A 15,163-nucleotide genomic window follows, 5' to 3' on the forward strand; every position below is an offset into this window, starting at 1 on the left:
TCACCATGTTGGACCAGAGCAGAAATGTTCTGTGATTATTGCCACGCATCAATATTTTTTGCACAAGAATTAACCTCTTTCTGATCATCCACGAATCTCGTCTCATTGGTGATCAATGTGGCAGCTCAATATAGATTGTGTTTGGGATAATGCCTCATCCAGAGTCCCATAAAACCACAATGCTAGATCAAATACTGCTTTGATTTCCAGCTTTTCTAATCAATAGACACTGAGGGCTGTGATCTTCTTCTGTAGAGCCACTGGATAGTCATTCCTTTTTACAATACCTCCGCAGGGTTCATGTGGATACGGTGATAACTGTGAAGTCAAGTCAGTCTGCTCATGCTCACAGCTACGTTGTTTTGCTTTTTTCCCCCACAGCAACTAGGTCATGTCTTCACGTGATTGGCTCCCAGGGCGAAACTGTGCATTGCATCCTGGAAAGAAGTTGCATAGCAGCACCGGGGCAATGCACCCATGGGTGAAGACCAATGAAACAGAAACGGATAACATATTTATGTGTTGCTATACAGTATACAGTAAGGCAGTCCAAAACTCAGTATGTACACAAAACTTCCGTGGTGTGGGAGCCTTTATAAAAGAAATCAATGCAATTTAAATACTTTATACATGGCCAAATCAGTTACGCTACTGGAAAGATGGCTAAAGTAGCGACAAAATGTCTTCTGTCAATCGGATGTTTGCCAAATTTAGTTTGATTTTGGCTCATCAGGTCCATAACTCTGCTGCTAGCCCCCAACAGGTACGGAACTTGAAGTCCCATGACTGCCTTCCTGTTTAGTCATGTAGTGTAGTGTTGATTTGTTGGTGCACCTGGTCTATTGGTAACCCCCTTCTTTAAGGAGAATGTGGGTGTCTTATTGACATGTTTTGGTGTGTAAATGTGTCAATGCAGACTTGGCAAAAGCTTTGTAATCGGTTCAGTATATCACTTGTCCCAGCAACAACAACATGACCAAAATGGTGGCACTGTCATCCTTTGGGGCACCTCTGACTATCAAAGTTGCATCTACTAAAGGTTACAAAGGCTAAGGTGCCAACATCATTATAGTGTTTTTTTTTTGTTTTTTGTTTTTTTAAGGATTTTGTGGCTTTATTGACAGGACAGCTTGAGAGATGACAGCAAATGGAATGAGAAAGAGGTGTGATGACATGCAGCAAAGGGCTACAGCAAGGACTCACTGCAGCGAGGACAAAGCCTCTGTACATGGTTCCCATGCTCCCATGAGCTACTGGGGCACCCTGTAGTTGAATAATTAGATCCTTAATGTTACCACAAAACAAAAGGCTTGCTCAAGGAGAAGTCTCAGGCTGAAATCATGCAAGAGATGAGTTGTTGCAGGAAGATGAAAGTGGACAGGCGAGTCAGAGTTGGAAAGAGGAGTTTGGAGATAACCCTGAAGAACTGCCAGCAGGAATTTATTTTTTCCATTTTTTTTTCCATGGTTTAGTATTTCACTAACAATCTAGATATGTGATAACAACTCCAATAACCCCTCTTTCTCAACGTATCAGAGCGGGACTTCTCCCTGGGCAAGGCTTGTGTTTTCTGGTTACATAAAAGATCTTATTATTTATCAAAAGGGTCTCTCGCCTTGGGAATGATTTATGTTATGTAATGTCAGATTTGACATAAAAACCTCATCTGTCATTGAAGTATAACTTTGATAGTCATAGTTGCCCCAAAGGATAACGTTGGAGTCAGTGCAGCAGCGTTTCTGCTGCCAACTGAGACGATCTACTATACAGATTCAAAAGCTTTTCCTAAGAATTAATCATTACACACCTAAACATGATCATATAGTGCCCGGGCTTAAACACATCCTCACTTTAAGCTCTGCAAATTGGCCCGTTAAAGTAGTAATCTGGTCTAAGAGATGAGACACAATTCTTAAGGCAAGTGAATAAACAGTGTGGAAGGGAGGTGGTGTTGGATGGGAAGACAATTTAGTGGTGTGAGAAAAAAAAAACAAGGGAAACGTCCCTTAAGAAAAATGTGGCATGTGTTGAGATACTGTAGTGTCGATCTACTTATTTAAAAGTAAATCAGCGGTGCAGTGATCAGCCATAAGACACTCGTCTTCAGCTCTAGTATATTGGTGCTCAGTGTGTGCACTGTCACAATAGATGGATTGCAAGGCAAGACATTGAATGGCCTTCAGACGGTAATCCTAAAGTACTACTTTAGTGATTATCTTAAAGTCTGTGAACACAGCAGGATGTCAGCTGAAAGCTTTTATCCAAAGCACCTTCCGTTTCCATTTATGTATACATTTTTTATCACAGCTGATTCCAGTAAAGGCCATGCTCCTAATGTCGTTTTTACACAAATGGAGTTGAGACAAATGTGACACAAAAGAAGTTTTACAATTCTAGATATTTGTCTCCACATCATTGTCAATGGCTACTGTGGCTGTCACCTGACTGAAGCAGGAAGCAGTTCACTGTTAGTACATTGTTTATTTAAATGCCACTGGATCAGACACACTGGCCCCATTCACAGTGCCGTTTGGATGCGGGGATCCTGCGCCAGTTCTCCACCTCTGTGGGAATCTCTCGGAGCAGCGAGGGGTGAAAAGTTGCCCCGGCTCTGATACACCACTGGAGGTAGTATCAGAGGCATAGTATTGGCTAACCGAACCAGTGTGAATGAATAAGTCGGCTGCACGTATCAGGGGGGACAGGGGGGTACCGGGGAAACACCTTGACAACACACAAACATCATCATCATGACGTGTACCGTCATGCCTCTTTAGGAGCTGAAGCACCAGCTTTTTGTGTGAATTACACAGCAGTTTGTCTTTAAGGTGGTCCTGCTTCGCTCTGTGTAAATGACCAACAGCGGAAAATTGTCGAACCGCCACTGTGGTAATATTGTGGCTTCTCTGTGTGAATGGGGATACTGTAGAATTTAATTTGTGTTTGGTATGAATGGCTCTAGTACATTCGCGTTGGTGTACTACTAGTTAATGTATCATTTTGAAAGTTGCAATAAAGAAACATTAGATTTTAGTCTCCCACCTACCAAAACAATTGGATCAACACACATTTTATGTAATTCCTGATGAAGTTTGAATTGTGTTGGATGAGAAGCAATGCAACAGGCTACTGAACTGATAACAATAACATGCTTGAAAAGACCACACATCAAGCTTTGGACACTTTTTTCCCCCTTTCAAGACCTGATGTGGCAGTAGGAGGGGGGGAGTGGGATGAGAGGTTTCACTGACGATCACTTTAAAATGACTGCCTGAGGGTCCAGAGTGGCTTTCTCCATGACAGAAGAAGAGGGAGGGAGAGAGGGAGGCAGAGATCATGTTAGTGGGGGGGGTGCTGGAAGAGCAGAGTGAAATACTTGTTTGTATACAAAGCTGGTATTAAATGCACCGTTTACTAAGCCCCACCCCCGTCAGTTAGTGTCGCCAAACTACCGCTGCACTCATGGAGCCACAGAGATGATGGTGTTCATTAGGGTTGTCACCATTTCAGTTCAGATTCAGTTTAAATGAGAGTTACATTTCAATTATCACAGTTAACAGCAGGATTAGTGGTATTTAGAAGTATTTAACTTTTTGCGTATGCGTGCATGTACACAGTTGCAACGTTACTAGTTGACCTTTTAATTGTTTTTCAGTTTGGTACCGCTATTAAACTTTGAGTAAATCATTTAGATTGACCATATGGCTTTAGTGTGTTAGATTCCTAATCAAAATGCGGCAGTTATGTCACACTTGATACCTTCCAATCTCTTAGATGAATTTGAAAGTATCAGGGGGAAAAAAAAGCAACCTTTACATCTGCCGGTAGCCTGAGAGCGGGCTGTTGCATCCGTCTGTCCATCTGTCATCTAAAAGAGATGAAATGCGAGAATAATAAAGAAAAATCCTGCCTGTGTGGTGCGAATATTATAACATATGATATTTACCCCTCATAATAGACGTGCTGCTGCAGGAAACAGTGGTACAACACATGTCATTCCTGGTTTTGAAGCCCATGTTCAGCAGAAGATGTTTCAGCATGTTGCTGGTGTTTCCACCTATAAGGTGTTGGTTTGCATTTGGATGGTAGGAACATGTCTCTTATTCAGTTCCCATCTCCTCCTGTTTGCAGTATTTTGTATATTTTCAATTTGGATGTATCAGCCCACCTCATTATTTCTAGCTTTGTAGACCTTTGTTTGACACATTTGCAGTGCAAAAAGGGACTGAGGAGAGAATTGAATTCTGCTCCCTATAAGATGTCAAATTTCCTTCAGAAATCTTCGACTTGGCCCTCCCTTACTCCCCTCTTTCCTTTCAGATTAAACTTTCAGCAGGGCTGCTGGTGCCAAATTGGACAGCAGGAAACAGGAGGTTTTGCCTGCTGCTGAGTCCAGCAGGAATGTGCATAAGTCCTTCAAACAGAAAAGGAAAGGGGGGGAAGTTTCACGAAACACATTACCTTGTAAGCTCGTACCTGCAGGCTTAAGTTTTTTATTATATGTGACGATATGACAATTAAACTGTATTTTTTCAAAGTTGTGCCACTGAGTAATTGAATGAGTTACAGACAATGCATCTTTACATTGCTCTGATGCTGTATGGGTTTCTACTAGTATTGATATAACTAGCCAGGTTACAGACTCAAGGGAGCTGGTGACAATGGAAAGCTGGGACAGAGAAGTTCCCCTTTTCACCAGGCTGATCCTACCTGTACCATGTTTGTGTCACCACTGTGAGAATTCAAGAACTTATTTTCTAATGGCATGTTATGGTTGCTGTATATGTTACATATGTGCATATACAGTATATTGCTATCGCAGTACATTGTGGGACTGAGTCACTTCTTCTTTATCCTACTATGAAGTAAGGAATGTCTGTCCTTCTGACTTGAGAACCGTTATTCCCATCTGCTTCACACTGGGCGGTTGAAGTGTTGGGTTGCCCATTTTGAACAGGCCTCAGATAAGTAATATTAACCACAGTAGTTATTTTTATATTGTCTTCAATCAGTGTGGCAACATCTGGATGGTGTGGTTTTAAAAGAACCATGAAATGAGCTGACATTATTGAGATCAATATCATACTATGTGTTTTACAGTACTGATATAAATCATTTAAGTCAATTAGTTTTTAATCATCTGTAAATAAAAAAAATTCAAGATCCACTCTAGATAAATTGAATAATGGTGGAGGTTCTGATATAAAACTGAGAAAGAGAAGAATATGAGCCCAAACACAGCTGAGAAGTTGAGAGTGAGGGAAAGGTAACAAACCTTTGTGAAGAGAGAAAGAAGGAGCAGATAGGTAGATTAAACACAAGATGGGATGAAGTTAATCACATGTGTAGATTATAACAGGGATCCATTTTACACCTTACAGCATTTTTAGTTATCCTTTTAACATCTACTTATATATTTGGCTCTGATGTTTGATGTAATCAGAATTTGCCAGTCAGACCACCTTGTGTATACATTGTCACAGCAAGGATTTTCCCGTTCTTTTCATTATCCTTTACATATCAGACAACCAATAAATTGGTAGGGCTCTAGTTTTCTCCAAGAGTAATTCATTTTTTCGAAAGCTGAAATATGCGCTCATTGATTCTTAATGTTACTATCTAAAATTTCAAGCAGAGAGGCCGAATCACAGAAGTTTACAGAGCCATCAGGTTTACTACAGTTATGTATTCAACATAGACTCTGCAGTGAATTACATTATATACTGCTCTAGAAGAATTATAGGGATTTACCCACAGTCCATGCTGTGTGTGGATTCATGCCGTGTGATTCTGCCTAATCTCTGCTCGAAGCACTGGCACTTAGTTGGACATATTGTACCGTATATAATATTGGTCTACCAAATGTGCAGTGAAATTCAGAACTCAAATTGTTAGTCATAATGCTTCTATTTTGCATTTGTTTCGAATGTAATACAAGTTTTTTCATTACAGATGATAATATCCTTTTGAATGAAAAGTTGAATCTCCAAAGAACATCCATGAATTTCAGAATATCTCAGTATTTTGTTTGTCCCCCCTTTGCTTTAATGACAACATGAACTTAAGCTGCATGGATTAAGTTAGTGTAAAACCTGCTGACTCATGTTGTGAGAGCATGATTTGACACTGTTTCAAAGAGCTACTTGTGATGTCTGGCTTTCTCAGTCTTCAGGTGCCCCCATACATGTTCAGTGTAGTTGAGGTCAGGTGACTGTGGAGGCAAGTCCCTGACAGTCAGGACTCCTTGGTCTTCTGTGGTCTTCAAGTAGTTGTGTCAAAGCTTTGAGTCATGTTTCACTGTGGGTTTGAAACACTGGTATCATTCTCTCTCCTGTCAGTCTCCTTACATACACCCTTCCTTTACTGACACTAATCGATCACTTGGATTCACCATCCACTGTGAAAATCTAAGATTTCTTAGCCCATCTCAAGTGTTTGTCCTTGTTTCTACCCCAAAAAGTGATTTGGATACAGCTACTGGTCCTTCAGACGAGACAACCATACTGTACTTCTGCTAATCAAAGTCTCTCTGCACTTTATTTTGCAAATTCAAGTTTATAGACCTCACTGTAGATTCTTTAAACTTAGTTTTACCGGAAGTGACACAGGTCACAATTTGCTGAGAAGTTATTTATCTCAATTTCTTTGAAATAGCAGAGCGAACAGCGTGCCATAAAATGACTCCACAGTAAAACCAGTCCAGACTGAGGCCGTTTGGCACCCGGCCTGGAGACATTCAGGCGGGGGTTTAGGCAGGTGGTTCATGTTGAGCGAAAGGCCCAGTTTGACCAGTAACCCTCTGAGGTGGAAAACAGAAGATAGCAGATGTTTCAGTCTGGTGCCAAATAAGTTGGTAACCAGTTGTCCACAGCCAGCTAGACTGGTCTAAATTGGCCTGGAGTTGGCTTTGTTTTTTTGCCACTGGGCTCATTAGATGACCGGCTTACATGCCATGGTGGACCTGGAGCAACTGCGAAGGTGGAGGTAGGGTTAAAGCATGCAATACAGCTTGCATCATATTGTGTAGCAGACCGTGAGTGTAAATGGAAGCTAAAAGGCTGGTGCTGAATGCAACAGGACAGTTCAGTAATTTTAATAAAGGATGATGTAAGCATAATCAGTCTGCGTGTGATTTTTAGAGCAAAGTTGTTCATATTGGAGCCCAGCTGATATATCCAGTGGTTGGTATTGTCAGCTGACTTTGTTTTCTTAAACAGTGGTATATTATCATTAAAAAAGGCCACTTCACTGTAATTCCAGTAGTATTTTCTCACGTACCTCTGCTCAGCATCAGGACGCAGTTGTGTTGCATGTTACACCGAGGGAATGTAGGCAGAGGGAAGGAAAGCAGATGTGAAGAGACCGTGAGGTTGTAAGGTTGGTAAGGCTGTTAATGATTTATCATTAATATATTAATCAGCTTTAAAAATTGAACTTGACTTGACTAAAAATGTAATTATCAACAATCATGGCAGGTAAAAATATAATAAAATGTGTTTTACATGTAAACTAAGCAACTTTATGTTTACTTTATCAGTTCTTTTATGTCCTAATGTAGCCAACTCTGATTTTGACATCGAACATAGATGAACATAGATGTGAGTGGTTAAAACTGTTAGCTAAAGAAAAACTCTCCAACATATTTCATGAATTAATAATGATTAATCGAGTGTTGATCCAGCCAATTATTGATAAAGAAATGACTTGAAATTTGCATTGCTTGTTGAGGACATCAGAAGGAGCTCAACAGTTAAGACTGCAACCTAAATAGGATAGAGGAGGAAGGCGAAAGCAAAAATCTGAGAGGGCATTAGCAATATGTATAGTGAAAACAAGAGGGAGTCCAAGCAATGCATCAACTCTGGAGCTCAAGTTAAACCTTCACCACACATACACAAACACACACATGCACACACACACCCATCAACTTTATTACCTTAGCTCTCCATCATCTCCCACTCTCCCAGAGCTGACAGTTTACAAGACAGAGAGAATGCAGACTGAATAATGACATCACGTTTTCCTGCCTCGTGTGTATTCATACCGGAGAGCTCTGAAACCTGCCGACTAATGAAACCGCTACAGGGACCCAGACTGGGAGCGCAGATTTTCGAGAGAGAAAGACAGTGGATGAGGCGAGCAAGAGAGGGTAGAGTGAGATTGTAATAAATGGAGAGTAGTAAGTTGGAGAGTGGAAGAGAGTTCATCAGGAGGTGTGTGGTGTAATTGAAATCAGTGGGAAAGGGGCGTACATGTGTCTGTGTTCAGAGAGTGAGAGAGTTAGAGTAAGTGTGTTTAAGCTTTCAGAGGAGAGTGATTGTGTATGCATGAGGCTATGGCCATAATTCCCCAAATAAATAAACATCATCCTGGCCAATTTGTCTCAGATAAGCAGTGCCTGGCAACCCTAGATCCACCTTTTGGAAGTGCCAATTCAGTTTCATTTGATGGCAGTTGGCGAGGTATGAAAGGCTGCGCAGCACTCAGATATACAGAGGATGGTGCAGACTGACAGCAACAGACAGTGCTGTGTCGACAAGAAAGATAGTGAAACAATACCACCCTGGATATGAGGACTGACCACAGGTAAAAGCAGCGTCGAGACAGATTAACAAGGAAACAGGGAGATTTAGCAGGAGAATTCTCAGGGAGAGTGGATTGGCAACAGAAGTGCACCCGACTGAAGGGTGAAAGGAGATTTCATGCATCAGGTTTTGAATGTAGTGATCAGGAAAAGATTAGAAAAAACGCAGCACGACGGTGATGAATGAGAACAAACAGATGGTAGGGTAGAAGAAGGAGGGGTAGATGAAAAGACGGAGCATGTGATGGAGCAGAAAGGAAATGGAGAGGGGAGACTGCTCACAAGGTTATATCCAAATATTAAAGTGAGCAGAACTTTTCAAGGTTGAGAAAAAAACACACCACACATACGAGTCATAGAAACATGAATAAACTGCTAATTTACATTCTAGGTAGGTTTGAAGTTTATGATGATTTAAGAAATTTGGAGGGGAGATAAATTTGATTAATGAGAGCCAAGTGCCAGTTAATAAGTTCTTACAGATAGATAAGAGAAATGGTAACATTTACATCTAACACTGTAAATGGAAGTAGCAAATACAAGACATTGTAACACAGCCACAAAGCTTTATTGAGGATTTAACTGAACGACTTTTAATGCAAAGAGCAGTTACATTAAAACTATAAAGATTACATCTGATGCCGTGCTCTGAAGATGATATACTGCATGTCCTAGTTCATATTTATACTTTTCTGTATCTAAACAATCCTATGAAAATTGTATCATGTAAACATTTGAAAATCATACATACATATTATACAAAGTTGTTTGTTGTTTAGCAGTAGTATTGTGAGGCTTGCGTTGGCAGCCTGATTAGTTGGAAGACACCAAAATAGAAGAAAGTTTCTGCTGTTAACCTCAACCACATCATAAATCAACATGTATGCAAATAATGAGCAATAAAGTCATTACTTGATACTCGGGTCATACTATAGTATACTATATTCAGTCACAAAATCAATGTTATAGTGAGTTGAAGTCCCTCCACCTTCCAGTGAAGAAGCTCTAGCTTATTTCAGACAAAATGCAGTAATTAATAATGTGACACAAATCACTTTTGAATTGTGCCATGAATTCCACATACAAGGTTTTGACAATTTAAAGGTTAGTTTTTCAACTCAAGAAAGTTGCAATTTGTAATAATACTAGACAGGTATGACTGTGAGAGTGCATGATTAGAAAAAAATAGCAGAATTATCTTTTAAATTGACAAACAGCATATGTGGAATTCATGACACAATTCAGAAAGGATCAGAAATGTATTTGTCTCTCGCCTTCAACCACCATACCCATTTTTTCTGAAGTAATGTCTCTTTGTGATTCCAGAGAGGGAGGGTCTTCAGTTCTCTATACCTATGCCATAATTTAAGGCAAAATTTTAAGCCAAATTGGTCGTGAGAGTATGTGTGATGTTTTTAGTGTTAACGAGAGAGCAGAGCCACGTTGTGTCCAGTGGTTTTGTTTATAATGTCAGTTTTACTCTGAGTTTGTCTGCTGGCAATAATAAAGTGATGAGGAGGGCGTCTTAAAACAATTGGGACTGCACCTTTTGGGAGAAAAATCATGGCTAAATCCCAGTAATGTCATTCTCTTCACAGCAGCGACAAAGATGTGTCACTGTTGTGAACACAGGGAGCTCTGTATCCACAAGCTGTTACACAAAACCTTGACATCAAAGCAATATTCTCTGGCTTAAGAACTTTGACAGGCCTCTATCTTTGCCTCAATGGTGTCACTTTGCTATGAGTGCCTAAAGCGTACCTGTAGGTGATGAAAGTGACAGAAGGGAGGGGGATGGGGGTTGAGGGTTGAGCCGTGCAGCAGAGGGGCTCTGCTCCACCAACAGTCGGGCCAATCTGTGAAGATCCGGCAGGCGGCCAGGGCATCTTGCTATCAGCCCTGCCGGCCTGACTGCAGTGTATTTTTAGAGTGATTTAGAGGTCCCTGTCTATAGTGATAATAACACCGCAGCTCCTGCATGAAGCCAGACGCTCTCCTTTTGAATTGAGTCATAGATAAGGAGGGACAGCAGCAGGCTCAGGAATTCTAGCAGAACACGCTGTGGCTGACATGAAATGAGGAAGAATATAAAGGGCAGTGCCACTGACTTTAGTCACTGAAATATGTTGTCCATTGAACTGAACCGAACACAGCCAGCTCTATCAAGATGATCTGATATATCTGATATCATGGAACACTCGGTTGCATTGTTTTACATGTTAATCTTGAGACTGGTGTAACTCCTTAATGCGTCAAAGATTATTGTTGGACTTGATTTAAGTAAAGATCAATATGTTGACATTAAATGATTTTAATCAAAAAGGGGAAAACGTGTCAACTCAACAGCTGTATGTCTACATCAGGGGCTGGGAAATATATGGATATTTAATGTATTTATTGAATGTTGATATGAGACGATACATCATCTTAGATTCTGGGTATCGTTAAATCATGATAAGGCATATGTGATGTCTTTACCTGGTTTAAAGGCTGTATTACCAAGTGAGGTCATTGTGTGAACTCTGTAGACTATTCTACTCTTTACTGATGAGATGATTTCTCAAAAATGTCATTGTTTGTTAGTATTATGTTAAAGCATCAACAGTCATCCCTACAATTTTGTTACAATATTGATATTGAGGTATTTGGTCAAAAATATTGCAATGTTTGTTTTGTCTTTTTTGCAAAGTCCTAGCAATTATGAAGTGTTTTTAAGGGGGCTTCAAAATGTTGAAATAATTTTAAGGCAGTACTGCTGAGCACTAGTCTACATCATGAATGTTGTGCTAATGCCATAGTAGAATTATAACAATAAGGCATTACATTTTTTAGCAAACTTTTATCTGATGTCAAAGTAGAATTAATGCATGAGTTGTTATTCAGATAATTTAACAATAATAAAACCTTTGCCTGAAATCAGAGTTCTGTGAGGTGTTTTTGGTCATCTTGATAGATATGAACCCATTTACACCAACATACAGTACTACCTTGGAGCCCATCTTTTTGTAATCTCTGTACATTTGTCAGACAAAGTGCTTGCACCATGAATGTACATCTGCACTAATGAGTAACTCTCTTTAATCATTTTGCTCATCAGCATAACTTCAAATCTACAATCATGAGTATATGATGACATGACTGTCTGCCACAGCAGTAAAATGTACCCATCAGTAACAAGAGAAAGAGTGACCATTTGTCCAAAGTAATACATTTGATGAATCTGTTAAAGCAGTGAGATGCAGTGATTTATATTCACTGTATTCACTTAGCCAGCTGCTGCGTGGCACCAGAGAAGAGTGGAGACAAACCACTCAAAGCATTTAAATAGAAAAGTATACAACACCAGAGCTAACAGTTGCATGACACATATCACGCCAATTATCCCTAAAAGCCAGTTGTCTGCTTTATCACAACCAAACCAAACAAAAACTAAACTAAAACATATCCGCCAATCTTGTTGTTGCAATGCCAAAAGCAGCATGGTGGAGATGTCATTTTGAATTAATTCAGAGCAGAGAGAGGTGAAATTATTGAAAGACGGTGTTAAACTTGTCTTTGTTCAAGTGCTCTGACAGGGTGAGCTGAGTGTTACAGCATTGTAAAAGGAGTTGGTGTTAAGAGAACTCGCTCTGCACATATGAGTTTAAATTATAAATTTAAGTATAAATTGCGGAAAACCTGCTGTAAACCTTATTTTGGAGTGAAGTCACTCAATGTTTTAAGCAAGCTTTATGAGAGCTTAGTGGTGATTGTAGTTTTTACATCGCAGTGACTACTGACAAGAAAGTTGTGGCTCTTTTCCCGCTCATTTAGTTGGGACCTGGTCTTATTAGCCCATAACTGCATGGGGTAATAGCCAAGATGTCTGCCAAGTGTGAAAAGTTTCCTGAAAGGATTTTGGCATCACAATAACTAACAAGCACAGGGAATGTGATTTTGACAGTACCATCAGAGCATGGAGAATATAAAAAGCACATTACTGGTGGTTCATTATTAGTACTCCCACAGCTGGGCCTGGAGAGTTGCTGACCTCAGCTGTAGTAATATTACACTGATGAACAGAATTAAGTGTGAAAATACAGCGGTGAGAAGAACCAGTGGCGACTGATGAGTTGCAACTTTGTACAAGGGGCAGCAAGACAGTTTATTTATGTGGTAAACAAAATAACTATGATTTATCTGCATGGGTTATGGGCTGTTTGATCATTGATGGTCAATCAGCAGTCACTGTATTTGTCTGTTTTAACATTTCTGATTTTCAAAACTGGCCTGAACAATGTTCAAGCAGATGCAGGTTGATAGATAGTTGCCATACATCTTCTAATATGCAGCTTCACATTCAAACAGCTGCGTAAATTGAACATCCGGAAGGCACTGAACAGCCTCCAAGGACAAATAAGCAGTAGCTGCATACCCAATTTATTTTCCTTTGCTTCGTATAGCTGCAACATTTGCAACATTTCTACCTGCTGAGTTAGAAATGTTGCATATTGATCATATGATAATAGTCAATAGTTCTTTAACTGTCTTAGTATTTTTCTTTCTTGCATTTCAATCAATATTTCCATCCTTTAAGGAAAGAGAGAGGCTTTTATTTTGTTTGGTGAATGACTACAATACAGTTGACAGTAGTGTTGTAAGTCCTCCCTATATTTCTATAGTGTCTTTGTCTCTCTACTAGTTCGGTTGTTTTCTCAATTCACATTTCTTTTGTTTTTGTCCTCCCTCTTGTTCGCCCTCTGTCTACAACTTCCTTTTGTTCTCCGCAACTTTCATATTTCTCTTTTTCTTATTTTTACTTTCATGTATCAATATTTCTTTCTTGTTCTCGCCACAAACTTCAGTGGTCTCTTCGTGCACCAGCTCTGCCCTGGCCCTCAGGGGACGCTGAGAGCATCGGATGAAAGGTTGGGAGGAGGGGAGGAGTGATTTTCTGGTCAGCTCTAATGTAATGAAGCATCTGAACACACCAGTGTGTCTTTCTCCTCCTTTGTGCCACTAGGTTGCAAGAGAAGAAAGAATATACACTACAGCTACAACTATTTAAGAGAGTGGAAGAATTAGGAATTGAAAGCGAATGAGTGTGTAAGAAAATAAAAGATTACTCGTACAGAAGGGACTGAACAAACTATTTCACAGCGTGTGTTCATGTGGTCACCTCATGCCTTACAAAAGTTGGGCGATAACATTGCACTGATTTTGCTGCTCAGAGGCTTATATATAGCTTCATCGCAAGTCAAATGCTCCATTCATCCAAGTCATCTTTGCATTGATTGAACAAATCACCTGATTCAGTTAGTGACTGTCTTCTCATAGCATCAAAGTGAAGCTATTTCTATATGGAGTGCTCCTGTTCTTTCTATGTTTGTGTCTCTGATGGTTTTAAGTTTTAATGGCATATATTAAAATTCATCTGAGCATTTCCTAATATTTCAGTGCAGTAAATGTCTTACTTTCTCCTTCACAAATTAGGCCCATTGTGGTTTGATTAGTTTTCCACTCATAAATCCCAGAGGTGCAGGCTTTTTTATTAAGCAAATTGCTTAGTGTGTGACTGGACAAATGAATCTAATTTTTTGTATTTGTCTTACCATGTGTCTTGCACAGGCAATTCCCAACTAGGGGCGACCATTGTGGATGCGTTAGACACCCTCTACATCATGGGTCTGCACGAGGAGTTCAAGGACGGCCAGGAGTGGATTGAACAGAATCTGGACTTCGGTGTGGTGTGTACAGTACCTACCTTCATTTTACACACATGAATATGTATAAAACAATATTTGAAAAATGACAATATGCTCAGGAATTCTTTAGATCTGATAATATGTATACTGCATCCCAGTGTAACTAGAGTGCTAGTGTTGCTGATGGGCAGAATAAACCTCGCCATGGTACACACCTCAGGTGCTTATCAAGGTCAGTTGCAAAATGCATAATTTTGACAATCACTTTGATAGCCTGCCCTCTCCAGCGAGAGCCATAACTGGTAAATCAGCACTGATAACAGAAACCAAGAGTTTGTGCAATTTAAATTCAGTTTCTGCAGTTTTCTTGACATGGTTTTACACTTGCCATCAGCACTATTGCACCATAGATGGAATGCAGGTGTTGCTCAAGTGGGGTTCAAATCCAAATCTGTCTTTCAGTCCATGTCTATTTTACATTTCCTCCTCCATCATCTCCCACTCTTCTGCTAACATCCTCCCCTTTCAATCACTTTCGTCCATCAGACCAGCAGCTCTCCCCATTTATTTCTCTGTTTCAGTGGTCAGCTCCCATTACCAGCTTCCCTCTCCTCTACTCCGCCTGTCAATCACCTCCATCCACCCTTTTTTCCCTTCAGTAATTTTTTTTGTTCCTTGCATACTGCCTTACCTTTTTTATTGCTCAGACCAATCCTAACTGTCTTTCCTAAGAATTGCTTCAGATCTTTGCCTACATAGTGAAGTTTTTAATTGTCAACCTTTACATGTGCCATTCCAATCTCACAACAGCAGGTGAGCTGCGTGTGGAGGAAGCTTGTTGTTAATGATGCGGCCTGTTGAAAAATCGAAACTGACACAGTACTGAATGACATCA

General features: G+C 40.0%; 1 protein-coding gene across 2 annotated transcripts in view; it reads left to right on the forward strand.

The window, feature by feature from the left end:
* Positions 1 to 15,163, forward strand: part of man1a2 (mannosidase, alpha, class 1A, member 2) — a 133,533-nt gene that overhangs the window by 57,139 nt on the left and 61,231 nt on the right. For both annotated transcript variants that reach the window (XM_037109377.1, XM_037109378.1), the window contains exon 5: positions 14,192 to 14,310. In XM_037109377.1, the coding sequence (XP_036965272.1) occupies positions 14,192 to 14,310 (119 nt within the window). The remainder of the gene's footprint in view (positions 1 to 14,191; positions 14,311 to 15,163) is intronic.

This window comes from Acanthopagrus latus, chromosome 9, assembly GCF_904848185.1.
Source record: "Acanthopagrus latus isolate v.2019 chromosome 9, fAcaLat1.1, whole genome shotgun sequence".
Lineage (NCBI taxonomy): Eukaryota > Metazoa > Chordata > Actinopteri > Spariformes > Sparidae > Acanthopagrus > Acanthopagrus latus.